Source organism: Sturnus vulgaris, chromosome 3 (genome assembly GCF_052056855.1).
Source record: "Sturnus vulgaris isolate bStuVul1 chromosome 3, bStuVul1.hap1, whole genome shotgun sequence".
NCBI classification, from domain to species: Eukaryota; Metazoa; Chordata; class Aves; order Passeriformes; family Sturnidae; genus Sturnus; species Sturnus vulgaris.
In genome coordinates, this window is record NC_142245.1 from 108,066,092 (window position 1) to 108,085,480 (window position 19,389).

The 19,389-nt window shown below is 37.0% G+C and overlaps 1 protein-coding gene across 1 annotated transcript; it reads right to left on the reverse strand.

Moving 5' to 3' along the window:
• Positions 1–4,429: 4,429 nt before the first annotated feature.
• LOC106851145 (WD repeat and coiled-coil-containing protein-like) lies at positions 4,430–19,371 on the reverse strand. The gene is made up of 4 exons (XM_014872904.2): positions 19,360–19,371; positions 16,563–18,482; positions 7,710–7,830; positions 4,430–5,080 (listed from the first exon to the last, which is right to left on the reverse strand). Exons 1-4 carry the CDS (start codon positions 19,369–19,371, stop codon positions 4,914–4,916), a joined length of 2,220 nt encoding a protein of 739 aa, XP_014728390.2. The 3' UTR covers positions 4,430–4,913.
• Positions 19,372–19,389: the final 18 nt, after the last annotated feature.

The following is a 19,389-nucleotide window of genomic DNA, read 5'->3' on the forward strand; positions in this document are numbered from 1 at the left end:
GTTGCCTCTAAAGCGAACTAAAGGATTCCATTTGCTCAGAGTTTCAGTTTGGTTTTGTCTGTAGTGTCACCCTGTGATGTTTGGACACTCTCTTCTAGCTGTGTGCTGCCTTGGCTGGTAAGATGCCATGGTATCTGCACAAGAGGGCTGGATTCTTCCCACTTTGGAGACTCAAATGAGGGGTACATCAATGTCATTAGCTGGGGGATAATGCCAGCTCTCTCCTTATTAGTGTTATTAGATAATAACATTGTCAGGAACTACCGAACCTCAGCAAACTGAGTTTGCATTTAACATCAAGATTGTGAAATTGCCTAAGTCTCTTGAAAAAAAAAAAAAAAAGAAGCTATAACATTGACTAATTAACATATCTATAAAATATTAAAAATTGCTATTAACATTAAACCACTAATACATAAGTTAATTTCAGTTGCATGTGACAATGGAAAATAAAGTAATACTTGCATGTGTGAAATTTCATAACTCCTGGGATTTACCTTGCCGAACTTCAAATGCTTAAAAGTCGGGTCAGGTGAGTTCAGCTCTAAAGGATGGGTTAGTGCTGCCAGGTACTGTATGTTGGGTTTTTTAAGAACAAGTTAGATAAACATCTGACAGGAGTTATTTCAGAATAATTGGCACTCTTTTGGGTTAGACAGATGGACTTTTCAGCTACATTTTGAGTGGGAAAATGGTCCAGGGCTTGTGGTTTTCTGTTAAGGCAGGAAAATCTGAAAGTAAAAATAGCTAAAAATAAGTTCACTTTCCAAGCTTGGAAATACAGAGGAAAATGAGAAGCAGGGGAAAGGAAGTTAGGCTTGATGATATTGTTGATTGAAAAGATATTGAAGAAATTCACATGAATATAGAAAATACTATTCTAGAGTAATAGAGGGAAAATAGAAGAACTAGTTGAAGCTAATGCAGGGCCTACTTTATATACTTCCTGCTGTGATATCTCACTTTTTAGCTATTATAAAGAACAACAAAATAATATTTCATTGTGCAAAGTCAGCATCATAAATTGGCCAGCAGAATTTCAGATTACTTTGATTTTGCTAGTTTTCATTTGTATATTGTTTTATTATTGTTCTCATGAAACCATTTTCAAAATCAAAAAAGGAAAAGCCTATGTGGAATACAGAACTTCTGTTGTTAGAGTTTTCTCAAGAAGTGGACTAATACAAAAAAAACATGAGAAGAAAGCAGACTGCTGCCTGCTTTGCAGGCAACTTATGGAAACTGTAAGGTGAGTTTTAACTTTACTTTGGAGCTGACTGCACTTTTAAGTAAAGCTGTAGCAACTCCTAAAAATATACTGGGATGCATATAAATGTGCTGGATAAAGATGCAGAGTAATTAAAATGGAAATTTAGACTTTGTGGTATGTTGTTTATTCCCCACAGGAGAAATGTTTTGGAGGAACTGGTACCCCACTTAGACTTCTGAGTGCCACTGGTGTGGCACTGAGTGTCACCATTCTGCTTCCACTTCTAATTTAGGCTCCTAGTCTTTCCTAGCTTTCCTCTGGTTTGATTACAGAATACACACTTCCCTGCTGGGTGACCCTGGACACGAGCATAACACCAGTGGTCTCCTTATTCTTCTAGAGGACACTGTCCTTTCTGGTGACTGTCTAGTCTGGTGACTCCTTTCTATTCCTGAAAGAGGGAGTTAAAAAAGGGGGTTGGCGCTTCGTGACATTTAGATGATCTGAACAACTCCCCTTTCCTAAACTGATCGATTTTGGCCCTGCAAAATAACATTTGGGGAGGAGGGTGAATGCTTCTCAGTCTATGGTTTTCTCCTTTTCACAGCCTCCTCTCTGCTCAACTTGTTTAGTATGAGCTCTTTCTCTACATGCCTTTATCACTGTTTTTGCAAATATCTTCGGTACAGCTTGTGCTTAATAGAACAGTCGTCTTTTATCTCTCTACTCCACTGATTCTCCATCTGTTCTCCATCCAAACCAAAGCTTAAAATGAACCTCTGCTTTGCATGAATCTTTTCAGCACTCCTTCCAATGCTTTTATTGCTTTCAATTTTAACTTTTTAGCCCTGTGATAGACATTAGGTAAGTGCAGCACTGCGGTGCTCTCCTTAATCATTACCTGAAAACAAATTTTTATTTGTTCAATTGTTGTCCATTTTTGAGTGTATCTATGTGGTTTTAACACTTGTTTTAAAGCATGTGCACATAACAGCATATTAATAAATGCGGGAGCAGTTCTATTCTTTGACATTATACAATTTTAATTGATGTATAGAATCTTTTCCAAAGCCTTCCTATAAAATTTTAGGTGTCCAACAGGATAAACTGGAGTTGTTGTTTGTTAGCAGACTATTTGTTCTGGGTGATGATGGCACCTTTAGGTTGATGATAGCTCCTACTTAATCTTTGAATCATACGGCAGGGAAAACAATGTCACCAAAATATAACACATTTAGAAATTCATTAACCACCACAGAATTAAAATTTTTAATTTTACAGCTAGTTACTCTCTGAAACTAATTGTTTTTTCACCTGAATTTTTTTCTTTTTTAGCTCCACCAAACAGAACCAAACCAAATTTTGATAGCTGTTCAAAGAATCTCCTTTAATTTCTGATCTCCTCAACACTCAGATTGTTTTATAGAAGAGTAATGCATGAAAAACTAAAATGGTAATATGGCAGAATGACAAAGAAATGTCAGGTTATAAGTTCTGAGGGATCTTTAATGCCTGGATACTTGCTGATCTCTGCTAGTTCAGGTTTTCACCTTCCTAGAGTTCCCCTGTAACATTTTCTGTGTTTCATTAGTTTCAATTCAAGTGGACCAAACTATGGGATTATCACCCACAGAAGATAGAAATATAAATTTGTGAGAAAAATTTCATTGCAGTTTTTTTTCTTTATTTGAGCCTAAATAGTCCTCTAAAATATATCCTCCCATCACTCTAGTTAGTTATAATTAAGTTTTGTTTTGCTTGGCCGTAACTTAAGCATTGTAAATACCCAAGACTTATGAGACACAAGGATGTTATTCAAGGGTATTTGCAGGATTAGGAACATCTGCTGCTTTGTAATGTGCTATGTCTTTTAGAAATCTGATCATGTCTTCCCTCCCCATTCTATGTCTGTGAACCTCTGTGTTACTTATTTGATTTCAGTGATTTGTGCTGATTTCAGTGAAGGAAAGAATGACTTAAATAAAATTCTTAAGCAGTAGTAATACAAGTACCCATTTGTACACAATTCTAATGCAAAGAATCAGGAAACCAAATTAACCCAATAACTATAAAGTAACTGATGTGTTTAATGCTTAAAATGTCATATTTATTTGTTGTTTGGGATTTGTTTTTTTTACAATCAGGAATGCTTCTTGAGGCTGCTTAAAGAGATCTTTGCGAACAAGGTAGTACAAATATCCTCCACTGTATTGCATGCCTGTGGTTGTAGATGATTTAGAATGATGGTTCCTTTGTCCTTGGGAGGATACTTGCACTTCAATTCAATGAATTGAAACTGTTTACTTATTTCAAGAATTGAAATTGTTCCTTAAGAGATTCCTGGCTGCATTGTAATGGTATTAATGCCAAACCTTCAAACCCATTAAGGTCCTTCAGAGTGTAGCTCTACTGTCTTGATCCAGCCTTTGTATGGGGTGAAGTATTGTAACTGGATTTTAGTATCTGTGCCCTATGAATGGGCTTGCCATAGTACCCAGGAAAGGAAAAAAGACTCCCCAGGAGAGACCCAAAATGCACAGTATGAAAAATAACTCCTAATAGTAGCTTAAGCAAGTGTCCTTCCTTGTCTGTTTTCCTGGCTGTACAGGGTGAAGCAGGCATGCCTTTCCATGGCTCCAGCAGTACAAAATGCCCTTGTACACACTCTACTTTCTCTTTGCATTTCAATGAGGAAAAGTTAAGGAGTTCAATAAGTTCTTCCCTTATACCTATTTCTATCACCATAATCATGATACTTTAGTTTCCATGGATCTGCCTGCCTGACTCTTACCTGTATCTGTATTGTCTCTTCTCTCTGAGAGTGAGGTTCACCTGGCTAAATGTAAATGTCTGTGTTCAAACCAGTCCCCCTGCTTGTGTTTGCAGCCAGTGGAAAGGAATAGGCACTTATTTAATAGAGACAGTTTACCACAATCAGTTTTAAAAATCTGTTAGGGCATGAATAATATAGAAGTGCTTTTTTTCTTTTGACTGATAGTGCAGGAGTGTAGATGAAAGGTTCAGTGTATACACCTTCATTTAGCCAAATGAAGTTTGCATTCACGTCTTTGATCCTCAATTTATCTTGCAAGATTTTTTTCTTTTTCTTCTTACATGCTGTGTAAGACATTGACAGGAGACTGTGATGCAGCCTTTTTAGTAATTGAACATATTCATATAAAAATTAGGTATTTCTGAAAATGTTGCAGGTTTCCATGGGATCCAGCTGGAACAGAAAAGAGGCTGAAGCAATTTTGGTTTTGTTTTTTTTTTTTTTCTTTTCCTATCCTTGTTTTCCTTAATGAATATAAAGGCTCTTTGACTGTATTTTCTTCAGGTTTTATGTAGACTGTACACCTGCACCAGCTAGATTTGTTGTTACTGCATGATTTTTAGCATAATACTGTTCCTCCAAGAACATCCTGACCTCAATCAAAGTACACAATAGTCTCTCCACTCCAGTCCATGACAGCCATTAATAACAGCAGCTGTGGTGAACTTCACTGTAGGTCCATCCTTCAGAAGAAATCATGATGGTCCAGCCAACCCGAGGATGTAGCTATAGTGTAACCACGCCACAGATTTTACAGTTACAATACATGGGAAGTAGTGAGACAGCTTTCTAGTCTCTCAGTGTCTGAAACCACAGAATGTCCCTGTATTGTAGGAGAAAAGAAGGTCATTGGGGTTCTTTGTTCAGAAATTATGTCACTCTGCTTGGTGGTCGCATTGGGATGCTTTTTTTGTGGGAGTGAGCTCCATAGACTTCTGAACTGTCAGTTCCATCCCTTATGATTATCTCTTGTGTGGCTTTGAATATTAATGGCACAAAGCCGTCCTTGTCTGCAGTGAGCACAATCCAAGAAGAGCCTACAAAAATTAAGCAAGAAAAAGAAAATGAGTGCACTGCTCTGGTTATGTAAATGTAGAAGCACGTTTATAAAGTCAGTGAGCATGCAGGCAGAGCAGGGTTTCCTTTTGTGCACTAAAGCCTTATTACACTAATGACATTAAGGTCTGACAATCCATGCTCAACACACCTTTATGCAAATGCAGTGAGAGGCTAAATGAAAGGTCTTGCAAGGTTTGAGGCCTTTTGTCCCTTATATAAATTAAGTTCAAACACAAGGTGCATCTTTGCTAGTTCTAACAAACTAGAAGTATCTTCATCGTCTGAAAACTCAGCCAGTCTTTCTATGTTGACTTTTGTTTTAATGACATCTACTTCTGCTTAGCCTTTTCACTCATCTGCTCTACCCAAATGATGAAGAGATTATAATAATTGGAAAAGTTGCCAACATAAATGATTGTGCTGTACTTGTTCTAGAAGGGAGTAGGGGTCTCCATCTCATTACTGCCAAACCAAGATTGTTTCATATGTTTTCCAATTCATATAGCAAATGCAAGAAAGTTACACCTTGAAGATGATTTACAAAAGCTGCTACAGTGTAGTAATTAAATAATTAAATAAATTAAAATAAATTAAATAAATTCTTTTTCTTAAAAAAAAACCTCAAAAAAACAACCAAACAAAAAGCAACAAAAAACCCCCAAAACAAACAAAAAAAAAGACAAGATTTACAAAACTAAAATACTTCAAAACCATTTAGGTTCTCTTTCTGTATTGCATAGAAGTTGAAAATAAACCTCCCCCAACTTTGTTTTTACTTTTCTTAGCAAATCAGCTTTAAAATGAAGCTATGTTTATTTTTTTTTTAGTGATTCATCTGGCTTTCTTTTTGGCTGGATATTGCAGTTCTGATAGAAAAGAGTGAATTCTTTTTTTTTTTTTTTCAGTTTGACAATTTATGGAAACAAAAATCTGTGGCAACTTAAAAGCATTGAGGGAAGCCTTATATGACACACTTTCCTTAGAGCATGTGATTTTGTCATTTTTGAGCAGGGGCATTAGCTGGGATATGAGGGAAAGGAAGCCTTAATAGGTTCTGTGTTGGGATTTTAGATTTTGGATATAAAACTGGTTTTGAAATGGAATGTGAAAAAAGGAGCTGTAGAAAATCCAAATGAACCATTCTTATTTTTTGTCACTCATAACAAAGCATGCTCCTGGAGAAGGTGAATCTCCCCTTCTTTAACTCCCAACAAAGAACTTTTCCAGGCTGGTTGTATGTTGTCATGTCACCTGTTACATCATAAGAAGATTATCTTTCCAAACCATGAATCTTTAATCTTCTGCTCTTAATACTTTCTTTCTAAATCTGAACAGACTTCAGGTTCTGTGAGCAGTGGGCCTGAAAGTGGAAGTTCTATGGTCCAAATGGATATTCCATTGCTCATCAAATTGATGAAGCATACTTTTGTGTCAGGCTCTTAGGACTTATTTTCGTCCATTGAAATGCTGGAAATTCTCAGTGCTATTGATAACACTTGCTTGGAAGCATATCTCACAGGATATTTAAATGGAAAAGCTGTGCAGAGTGTAGTACCCTTTTACTGAGAACAATTATTATGATGCTATGCTAAAAAGAGACTCCTGTGTGCTGCTACCAGGGCACTACATGACAGATTATATTTAGCACAGGTAATGGTATTACAGTCCTGGGCTTAAAGAGCAAACAATGAGGCCGAGCTCATTGCTCTTTTAACTCTGATGATCTTAACAGCATTGTTGTGGACATGAATTTGACTTACAGTTGTGAAGCTTTTCATGCCAATCTATTAATGCTTAAGTGTTTACTCATAGTAAAAAATGCCAGGCTGTCATTATAATAGAAGCATACTCTTCATTACACACCCTTTAATTATATAGTATTAAAGGATGGGAGTGATATTTTTAAACTTCGCATTTAATATTTATGTCTTGTGTCAAAGGAACTTTTAGGAATATAAGCAAGTACCATCTAGAACTGAATAAAAAGCTACACAACTGCTTCTTCTCCAAACCTTATAATTTTGCAGGATTTTGGTGAATTTTAGAAAGATTCTTGTTCCAGTTTTTCTTTTTGCTATAAGTGTACAGACTCAATATCAGAAAATCCGAGCACAAAGAGGGACACATTAGGATGATTCTGAGACATTATCTTGTTGATATCTCTGAAGTCTAATACATTAACTTGAGGAGAGGTGTTCTGCTAATTAAATATTCAATTGGTCTATAGAGCTGAAAATAGGTTTTCTCAGTCCCCTTGTTTATTATGGGCATTTCTTTCGGAAATCAAGAGCTGGAAATACAGGCCAAAAATGGGCTCCTCTTCACCCTGCGGTGCTGCATCATGTTGCTGCAGAAGCCTGCTGCAAAATAGCTCGGGTCTTCCTTTGCAGAGGCATCTAAAGTATTACTCTGCTAATAGGTAGTTTTGCCGTTACTTAGCATTTAAAGGAAACAGTGCTGTGTTTCAGACAAGGGAAAACACACATTTGCAAAAGAAAGTTAGTTAACTCAGTTTACTAAAATCTGGGGTAATTATTCTCTCACAAATGCCTCTTTTATGCTAAAAATCTCAGGTGAAACCAGATAGCAGAAATAAAAAGAACATACCGTGTTTCATTTCAATAACAGGCAGATCAAACAGCTGCTGGACTAAACTCAAATGGATCTTGCCATCACAGAGGAGAACATCTTTTGTTTCTTCCGTAACTGATCCATTTGAAAAGCTTTTCTTCATATGCATGTAGGTAAAAGAAAAGATCTTGTTAATAGCTTAGACATCAAGCCCGAGTTCTTATAACTATTCCTCTGCTCTTACTCCTTTCAATTCTTTAGTCATTTTGCCTTTTCTTTGTCTGTCTTTCTTACATTTCATAGATGGCATCATCATGCAGGACCATTCCAAGCACAATCTCAAAGTCCCACGTGAGGAGGATGAAAATGCCTCTTTGGTTTTTGTTTTGTGAGCTTCTGCAGCTCCCTCAGCCCTGTACGTGTATTGTCCTGGGGTAGGCATCTGTGTGTCTGTCTGAAGGGCCTCCCTGCCTGAAGCCAGTTTAGTGCAAGAGAATGCATCATACCTGGAAAAATGTTGTTCCAGATGCTGTCAGAGTAAATGAGTACTCTGCTCACTTTCAGCTGTATGTGTGGGTCGGTTTGAGAGCCATTGGGCAGCTATTCCACCCTGGTAAAGTAACTTCAGGGTTATTTTGGCACAGGAAGTATTGCAGAGAGGCTGGACATAGCAACAGTCTCTCTGAAAAGCTGCCACAGGAAGGTAGCTTGGGAATCCTGTGACTTGCTTTGAGAGAAAGGGAATGTATGGATTTACAGCCTTGGAATTTACTATGATATTCACTGAAAGAATACACTTGAATATAAAGGTGGCTTGTTTGTGCTTCATGACATTTAGGTGCCCCTGAGAATCAATATCTTTTTGTTTCATCTTTCTGGTTACTGCAAGGTGCAAGGACAAAAATAGTTGAGCTACTATGGTCATAGAGTGGATATACATTTGAATTTAGATTTTCCTATCTGCTATCATTTAAAATTCTTTTTAATATTGAAAATTTTCCAATGACTCCCTGTCATTATGAAATAGATATGAATGGGACATTTTCCTATAAATAAAATTGCTAAATAATATTGCTATATAATATCACTATACTTTGTCTTGTGAATTTCATTTTGTTCATTCCATGCTTTCTCCGTGTGTAGTTCCATGTGTTATGTTCTGCTTTTTTTCTTTTTCTTTGGCATCTTTATGTTTGCAATATCCTCAGATTTTACATGTTTGTTATGAACAAACAGTCTATTTACCCAGTTTCATAGGCTCCTCTGTTTCATACATTCAAAAGGAATCCAAGGTAATATTTCAGAATGGGTTGACAGGATCTCATCTATCCTAACTCCTGATCTAGTCCTACTCTGCCTCTGTCTAGTACACACCCTTGAATTTTTCTCGCTAATGTAAAACTTACAGTTGAATGAATCCACAACTGCATCTTCTATTTGTGTGCACAGTAATCTGACCTTTGACTAAATAAATGTCTCTTGTAATGCTCGTCTTCATTTCTAATTGTGCTGTCTTTTGACAGTTGCTCTCTGTGAATGTGTGCTTTTTTGCTATATAACAACCTTTCTAAATCAATCCCTTTCACTTTTGTGTACACAGTATCTGTGCTGTCATGCAACAGCATCGAATTCTGTAAATCAGAATGTCTGCTGACTGTTGCAAATGTCTTTTCCCCTAGTCTGCTATAAATTGCTCATGCAGATAGTCTATGGCTGATTGTTATTTATTTATTATGATTGATTTTGTACATAAGTACCATACAAAATATTTTTCCATTAAAAAATGAGAACTTTCCAACTTTCAAAGGTCTTCTTATCTTTTTTCCACATTCAAAACAACCAGAAATTTGTTGGTGCATAATTAATAAAGGACATACCTACGGAATGCATCAAGGCAGTATCATTTTCTTAGTCATAAACCTATAGCAACTTTTTGTTACAGCTGTAACTATATAAGAGAAGTTCTTTGTAATTTTTAGGTATTTCCAAGTTATGTAATACTATATTCTATTGAACCTAAACACACCTGAAACCCAATGGGCTGAATGTTTAGCAGTGAGTGTGTGCTTTGCATAGGCATTGAAAAGGTGCTCTTTGCCTGTGTAGGTATTTGTGCAAAGCTTTGTCATTGCTGCAGATTGTGGACAAGCATATTTCACAGCTATTTCATTTTCCTGAGTTCAGGTTGAAATGGCAGATTTTATTCAAACTGGAACTTCAGTTCATGAATTATAGAAAAAAATGGACTGTAAATGAGACAGGCTCATTGCCTTGACCCAAGTGGTCCATTTTTCACACAGATATGCTTCAACTCAAGAATTATCAGAGAATAATCTATCTCTGTCTCTCTTGACTTGAAATCAGTTGAATGGAAATGCATACTCAAAATGACTTTGTTCTAGTTTGTTTCCTATATAGCATTGCACATTATTATTGGAACAACCATTGGAAGTGGAAGACATTTTTGTATACACAAAACTGCACAACACCTGTTTTTTATCCTAAACAGTTTTTCAAGTACAGAACTGAAAAATCAAGTCTCAGTTGTTTGTCTTTTGCAGTAGTCAGTGGTCATATGAGCTATTTTCTCTGGTTTTGTCATATGCTTCTGTTTATAATGATAAACATAATCATCTTATACATTTATTTTTGACTTTTTACAAATTCTGTCAGGTCAAGAATCTTTCTCTGTTATAATCTTCTAATTTTGTAGCCTTTTTGTTCAATGCTTAGTTTAAGTGATGATAGTGTGCCTTCTCTTGGAGGAATGTATCCACACACATTATATCACAGATTAACTGATTTAAAACTGTACCTCTTTGTGAGGCAGGTAACTCTTAGTATCACCTCTATATAGATGATCATACCATTACACAGGGAGTTTAAGAGATTTAGTCAAGGTCATGGAAGTAATTTGTGACAGAGTTAGAGGTACAACTAAAAGCTTGCCTTGGTACTTCCCACTTTCATGCCTTAACCCAAAGAAAATTTTCTAGTCAAATCTAGATTTAATCCACTTCTTCCCAAAATCCATGTTCGTTTTTGCTATGTTGTTATTTATCTTCAATAGGAATCAGAGGACTTGAAATTCCCAGATTAAAATCCCTTGTGTTTGTTGCTTTAACCTAGCAGAAAATTTATTGGTAGACAAAGAACATGTTAATCACAGAGGAAATAAATATATTTCCCCATACGTTAGTGTATATTTTCAGATTAAGTTTCTTAGTCAACTTCCTGTAGTATGTCAAGTCCAATTCTTCTTCAACAAAAACCCATCAAAAAGAAACAGTCAATTCAATATTTTTTTTTCCTTCACCCGTGTCAGCCTGCCCAGATCAGATTTTATAGCCTACAAAGGGTGTTCTGGGCAGCACCCAGCGCATCACAGCAGTGCCAAACTGCCTTTCAAAACTCACAGTTTGGATTGCAAATATGTATGAGAAAAAAAAATTTGCTAAGGCAAAAGGATTCCTGGATGTTACATATCTCAGGTATGTCTGCACAATAAGTGAACATGCCTTCTCTCCCTTTTTTGAACCCCACTGAGCAGTCAGCTGGAGCTGGTTCTGCCTCTTGACCTTTTCTTCATTAGTCTTGTATTTCCTAATGCACTGCCTATGCCCCCCTGCATGCTGAAATCATCTTAATGAACTTAAATTCAACAACTGATGAAACAGTGGAGGAAATGAGAATGTGCTACCAATGAGAATTGTTTTTACTGACACTGGGTTAGCGATCAGTTGAAGTCTCAATGTGTCTTTCTTGCCCATGGATGTCTAGGAATGTAAAATATTTTTCAGATGAGACCTGCCAGCTGTATGCCCAGTGCTCATTACCTGCTGAAGGATGTGCCTCACTGATGTGCCCACACACTGCCTTTGTTCTTTTCATTACAGTATTGTATTTTGGTTTCACAGTCACCTTGTAATCACTAAGCATGTACAAAAGAAGAAATTTCATCTCTTAATCCTGGAATATATTACTATGCACTTTATATTAGTTCATTTATTTAATTTCGGGGGCTTTTTTATTCTAGATATTAAATTGTAGTCATCAATTTACAGGTGTGAAATCCTGATCCTTTACTGAAAATATTACTGACTTCATGTCATATGCACATTTCCTAAGCATAACTCAGCAGATCATTAATGAAACTTTTAGATGAGCTTGAAAATCCATCATGAGAAAATCCACTAGTAAGTTTTTCCATTTTCTTGTATATTACTATAACTATTACTATCTCCTTTGCAGCTAATTCCTTAACCATCTTATTTTTCTTCTATTAATCTCTATTCTCTATGGTTGAACAAATAATTTCCCCTGTGGCATGATTTCAAGTACTGTACTGAATTACAGGTATTTTAAATATTCTTCATCTCCTTTGTGTTAATAATCTGTTCTTTTATAAGGGAAAACTATCAGGTTACTACATGCATTTTACAGTGAATAGTGCTGTAGTTGCCTAGGATTCTGTTTTCATTCTTTTAAACCCTTGATCTCAACTGTGTTGTGCTCCACTGGTGATTTCAGGTTTGATACCTTAGTACCCATTAGTCAGCTTCCTTTTACCTTGCCCCCATATTCATTGTGCAGAATGAGAAAAAGCTAGTAGATTAGCTAGATGTGGAGGTTCTGTCCCAGAAGGCAATGAAAAGAAACTTAAATAGCTAAGGAAGAGAGCATTGGAGAGGAAGGAGAATTATGATTTACATTCTCATTGTGCCTGGTGCAGCATTGCCACAGGTAGTGTTCATTAGTTTTGACAGCTTGCACTGCTCCCCTTCCCTGTCATCCTTTCTGTTGTTGCTGTGATTCCTGCCTGCTTTTTGGTACATTCTGTTTTCTTGTGCTGGAGATATTGATATCTTTCCTTTCCTTACCCTTGGGACATTCCAATTGCAACCTTAATTAACCTGGCAGAGAAGCATAAGCCTGTAAAATGTTTACGCAGGAAGAGATCTGAGGTGCTCAGAGGTGCTTAAATCCGAGCGCAGTTTGCATTTATAGGGCACATCAGCATTCCAGGTGACACAATGCTGGGATTTCTCTCCTCCTGGCTCTCTCTTAATAGTTCTGCAACTACTGTTTCAGGTGTGCTGTCATCTAAGATATACTTTTAGTGCTTGTGCTTCTATGATCTTTATGTATGATCTTTACTTTCTTTGTGCAGTACGAAAACTTGGCTTCATTTTTGACATTGCATGTTCCTTTCCTTTTGCACCTGCATATCCAACAAACAAATCATCTGCTCTAACAAAAGGAATTGTGTCTCCTCTACAAACCCTGCTTGTCTGCTATTGATCAGTTTCAGAACACTGTTGACAGAATTTGTTCATAACAAATTCCTCAACCTTTGCTCAAAATGTTATCCATGCATTAATCACACTTTCTCTTGTCTACTGCAGGTCTTTCTTTTACAGTCATCCTAAATCTTTTCTTTCTAAATTTCAGGATAGCTGACTAGTTTCTTACTCCAGGGAGCAGTCATATCAGCTTCCTCTTCCATCATTTTCATGACCTACTTTCTATTGCTCAACCCAAGTCAAAATTGCCCTTTGGATTTCAGAAGGGTTCATGGTCTTATTACAGCTCATCATTTCAGCCTGGTCTTCGCTCATTTTACTGTTCCTCCCTTATATTCCCCTTCTTTAAGTCATGTATTTCTATCAGAGCTTTACTGCCATATGTTTGGATCCTTTCTGTTCATCTCCCAGATATGTGTTAAAATAAAAGGTTTATTTTGTAGCTGACCTTTTGTAGCTGTAGTAAATTGTATCAAGATACTATAAAAGTACAAATTGACTTGCCTACAATTATTGGTGAGTGCTAAGAAAAGAAAGTCATTATGACTAATTGCTGAAAATATATTATTTCCTGTTTAATTATGCAATACATGCTCTCGGTGATATAAACTTTTGACATCATACAGCTTGTGAAGAAAATGTAGGAGTTTAAAGATATTCTTCAGATTAAGATGAATCTTATTCCTCCTGGAGAGGTTTGCCTAAATGCCTTTAATTTGAGATCCAGATTGGCTTTATTTCCACTGTAATTAGGTTTTGAATGAGACTATTTTAAATACTCTGCAGCTGTTTCTTTTCTGGGGGGAAAAGGATGATGAAAGTATCTTTTTGCAAAATGAAACAGAAAAAAATCTGTGACAGATCCTCTTCTGTTTCTTTTTTCTTTTTAAATAATATATTCTTATTGCATTTGTCTGTCTGCCCTCCCACATTCCCCTGAATCACAAGCCTGTATGTGATGAAAGAGAAATAATATTTGCTCTTCAGGGTTGAACGATCAAGTTACCTCTGGTGGCTGAATGCTATTACAAAAGTGATAGTGCAGTGACATTTCCAAAGTGTGAATGATTGTGGTTTTCTTCTATGGCTATAGGATAGAAAGAATACAAATTCTGGTAGCACTGCATAGATGTGACTTCAGAGGAGTTAGAGGCAGGCTTGCACTAACAGGATAAACAAAGGTTTTGAAGGCTTTTAAATGAGCAGACATTATGAATTATTAAGTAAGAAATGTTTTGGGTTTTTTAGTTTTCCAAGCAGAACATAAAGTACACATAAATATGTCAATAACGCTTCTGCACAAGTGTTCATAACTGCTCGTTAATTATTGCTGCATTTTTATCTGTTATGTTTTAAACTTTCATTTTATTTTTTAAATGCATAAATATGGTTATGCAGTTCTGATCATTATACTCTTTAGTACAATAGATTTCTCAATCAAGACTGAGCTTCTGCTGTCCTGGGGATTATAGAGACACTTAAGAGGACATGCACTTAGCACAAAGAACTGGAAGATAATGGCCATATTATTGACTGGACTGCAGTGTTCCTAAAGCTTAGAATGTTTTCCACTGGCTGATATTTATATCATAAGGCAATAAAGCTATTTCCTGACTTTTTGCTCTGTGATCACAGAGTCTGGCTGGAACCCACAGCCCAGCTGGTCTCTGAGCTCACAGTGCACTAAACAACTCCTGAAGGAGGAACAAGGTTCAGATGTCTGGATATAAACTAATCAAAACAACAATTTCTCTGAAAATTATTAGCTGCCTATGAAGCAAATATTTCCCTGTCTGTCTGTAGACCTTTCTGCCAAGTTTATTTTTCATTATTTTTTGGCATCATGCTATGACCCTGTTAGATTTCAGAAGAGGAGCTGAACTGTACAAGGCATTAGTCGAGACTTCCCCAGCAAAGCTGTGTGTGGGAGGCATTAGTGGCACCTTTTCTGAGTCATTGTAATGCGGTGCTAGCAGTGCTTGCTGCTGGCTTAATGTGCAACTAACCTGTTCAGATAAATAAGTATTCCTTTCTAAACAAAATTTTTATAGCAGTATTTTAGAAGCACTTAATATTTTTGTTGTTCTTTCCAAAGAAAAATAACAGGTTAACTAATTCTTACTTCTTGTGCAAGCACGTGCACAGCAACTTCAGATCTTAGATTAATGTTACATGTCACAAATAAAACTTCTCTTGGGAAAGGTTAATCCAATTGAATCTTAGAAATAGGGCTGCTTGCTAAATAAATAAGTTGATTTATGTTAAGAAATCAAAATTAATTTGAACATTCTGGAGAACAGAAGGGCTTGCTTCTTGGCCAATAAAATCCTAAATTATTTAAAATAGACATGCTGCTTTTTCACCAGAATTTGTATAATGTGTTCAAGTTAAATTATTGACTAATTCAGATTGAAAGCTTTGCTTTTTTCCAGAGAATCCAACACACCAGAATCTGTTTAAATGCCAAGTAAACAATTGCTAGAAAGTAATGACCATGATTGAATCGAGTCACCATTCCCTTAATGAGTATTTAAGGAGGGGTACTTAGAAGTCTATATGGATTCCTTTAGAGTTAAAAGAAGTAAAATTTGCTTCAGCATCATCACAATGCAGTGTATTATTTTGACATAATGCTGCTTATGTTGCAGTAGATAAGAATGCATTTATAATTGGCATCTACATCCTGAAAGGGACACCAATTTTTTCACTACCATCAGCATGTTCAAAAATCTGTTCAGTATAATGTTGTTATTATTATATATTCCTGTGAATAATATTAAAAATAGGAGATAGAAATAATTACCTAACCTCCATTCCTTAGTTGAAATTCTTATTGAAGCCAGGAGGAAATTTGCCTAAACAAGGGTAGATAGAAACATGATGGTTTGAAATTCTTATACTTACTTAATGAAATCATAATTACATATTGATGAGTTAGAAGGTTTTTGTTTGTTTGAAGTTTTTTTTCAGAAAATTTTAAGTAGTTATGTGTTTTACAAATTGAGTGCATCTTATTTTGAATAATGAATATTTTGAAGAATAGTGTTGAGAAATCAAAGCAGAAATAATCGAAATTCATGTCATGTCCATTTAAATTTTCCATAAATTGAGATTCAATACTTTGTTTCAGTCTTCCTGTGAGTCTGGCTATCTTCAGACTATGGATTTGAGCTCTGGTTTAAATTTGTTACATTTCTGGTGAGCTACTGTAGCCCCACCATTCATCATCTTATCTCTGCACTAAACTAAAATATAAGCCTTTTGTAGATTAACAACTCTGGCTCTGTTTTCTCTGACAGATGCACACAAAATCAACCAGTGTCCAATACAATTGTGCATCATCAAAGAACAGACAAATCTCCCATATTTAAGTAACCTCTAAAGTTAAGTATCCTCTAAACTACCCACATCATCCTGAGTTATTTTTCCAATGACATTTTAGATTATGCTTGATGCCAAACCTAGGTTACATTTCTTATGGGTTGATAAGAATAAACTGCATCCTCTTGATTTCAAGCTAAATGAATGCAAGATGGTTTAAATATTCGGTTCCCATCACAGTATTTCTAAGCTGACAGAATGTTACCTGGTAAGTGACATGCACGACAGGGGGTTCCTGGGAGCATGGGTAGGCGAAGGATATCCTCCTCCCATTCCTAGCAAAGTCTGTGATTTCAGAAAGACTCAGCTGCAGCTCGTTGAAACTGCCACAAAGTCTCTCTAAATTTCTAGATATGTGACTCATTCCCCTTTCACTTGGCAAATTGTTGTTTTTAGGAGAATTCGATGTTTCTTGGATCACACTGAACTGCACTTTAGGGGATGTTGGTCTGCTGGAAATCCTGCTGGGTGATCCAAAACCACGAAGAGACACTGAGCGATTCATAGGTTCAGCATCCAGTGCTTCCAAGGCCACCGAGGAGTCACCTGGGAGCCTTTTTTCATCCAGGTCACTCACACTTGATGAAGAGCTCTGCTCATAACTAGGGCTCTTTACTTCTTCAATGAGTCTTCTCCTGCCACTTGGAGACTGAATAACTGTGCTTTTTGGTATTAACAACTCCCTGATTTGAGGTTGGTCTTCTGTGGCAAGATTCTCAAAGAATTTTCTTTTTCCAGGTATATTAACAGAGGATTCAAAGTTATAAAGCACATTCTGCTTAGTCTCAGGCAATGCCGAAGAGTTTTCTTCCAGCATCAATTCTTTGACCATAAGACGCATTACATACCTGTCTGAACTTGAAGATGGAATGAGATTAGGCTCGGGGAACCTCTGCTTGCCAATCAGAATCAATAAGAGTTTATCTGTTAAAAAGCATAGGCCCTTTGGTCTTTCATTTTTTTCCAGCTGGATTTGTTGAATGTGAGGCATGCAGGAAGAGATTACTGAATATACCAGAACAATATTAGTAGTGTTAGAGGCTACTGCCACAATCTGAGCTCTAAGGTCAAAAGCCATTATATCAGGAACCAGAATACCTGGGATGGTGACTTTTCTGGTGGTCGTTACCTTCCTCTCAAATGTCACCAAGATCAAGTGAGAAGAATCTTGACCATTTGTTGCTGCAGAGTCTTTGTGTTTCAGAGTAAGGAGAGGACTGGGATCAGACCGACGGCGGTTTGCAAGGATATGGGTCAAATCCACAGGACCTGATGAAGAAGAAGCAACTGAATCAACACCTGATCTATCTGAATCTATGGACTTTCTTCGTGTGTCCATGGAGTATTCCTCATCACCAAGCACCAAAGCAGACTGTGAGATTAAAGAACCAGCTTCTGTACCAGAGGGCACATCAAATGCAATGCCTGCATTGAAACCACAGATATTATCTAAAGGAAGCTCAGTAGCTACTGCAATTTGGAAATCCAGAGTAGCTTCTATAGCGCAGATATAACCTCCCACATCAAAAACTGGGCAAAAGGAGCAGATACTTAGAGTTTTCTGAGCATTATCCCATATGTAGGAGTGCAGGGCACTGCCTATAGCAACGACTAAACGATTACCATCCTTAGTCCAGCAAGCACAGTGGATGACTCCGCTGCTTTTGATCTCTGCCTTAACCCGCGTATTGTCAGTACGAACGGCATGCAAGACTGAAGCATCTCGTTTTGTAAGCACAGCCAAGACCTCCTTCTTTGGATGCCAGACACAGCCCTGAGAAAGCAGTGGAAATGGCTCACCAACTTCACAAGTCTGAGAAATCAAGGGCTTTTTCTTCTCTGCACTGCTGTAGACCAGCTGCCAAATGCTTACGTGCTTTTTGTGCTGAATAGCAAGCAGAGCTGGGGTGTCTGTAGAGCAACACGGGCCCCAATAAAGTCCATGTACATGTTCAAATTGACCAACAATGTTTGAGTCTCCAAACTTCAGCTCTCCATTTTGATAGTATAGAGCAGTCAGTATCACTTGCTTCCCATCTGTCCAGGCAATTCCATGCACCGGGTGGATGGCTTGATATAAAGCATTGAGTCCAGTTCTTAGCAGCTTTGCCTTTCCCAGATCCATCTTTTAGGCTTTCTTTCTAATGGTGATTGTTCCAAGGTAGAGAATCCATGGAATTCATTTGCAGATCACCATGAGTAAAATTTTTTCTCATGTCTCCTTCCCTTCCTTTCCAGCATCAAGCTGCTATTTTCTGCTAATAATCCAAGAGTCTATATTGTGAACTCCTTCTCAGTAGACCTCCAGCTGCTCTTCTAAGTATAAATCCATGTCAAAGCTGCTTTGGCTATGTCTTTTCCTGGGAGGAGTTATCATCTTCATGTGATTGCTAACAAGGTTTAACCAATTACTGTGTGTTTTCGTAGAAGGCTATTTTTAACTCTTCAATGCTGGGAATATATTTAAAAATAACACTAATACCTTGACCTTCAGTGAATGAAGGTCTTTACCAAAGAGAGAGATCATACACTGGTAAGCCTAAGTATTAAGCTACAGCCTGAAATAATGACCTGACACTTCTTTCAGCCAGCCTTTGAAGGATGAAAGAAGATTTAAACATAACTGAGAACTGTACAAGGCAGATTGCAATCTGTGATGGGCAGCATCTTTCCAAGAGATAAGATCTGAAATGGCTATGAAAGGAAAGTAGAAAAGGAAAATCATGCTCTGTTCTGTTAGTAGTTATCAGAGAATGAAGGAAGGTGAGATTTTAAAAAAACAAACACCCAAACTAAAAAATCCCAGTATGTCGTCTAGAAGCAAAGAGAGCTGATTAGTGATTAGTGTTCATTTTACTGGGACATACTTCCTAGCCACAAATATTGATTTCTTTCTCGGTCTTCCCAGCCACCTATATCTGAGAGGTGTTCCCTCATTATACAGACGGAATGCAGCATGGAATAAAAAAATTTCCTGTTTCTCCTAACTCTTCATTTTCCACAATATGTAACATAACATCATGCAAGATCCT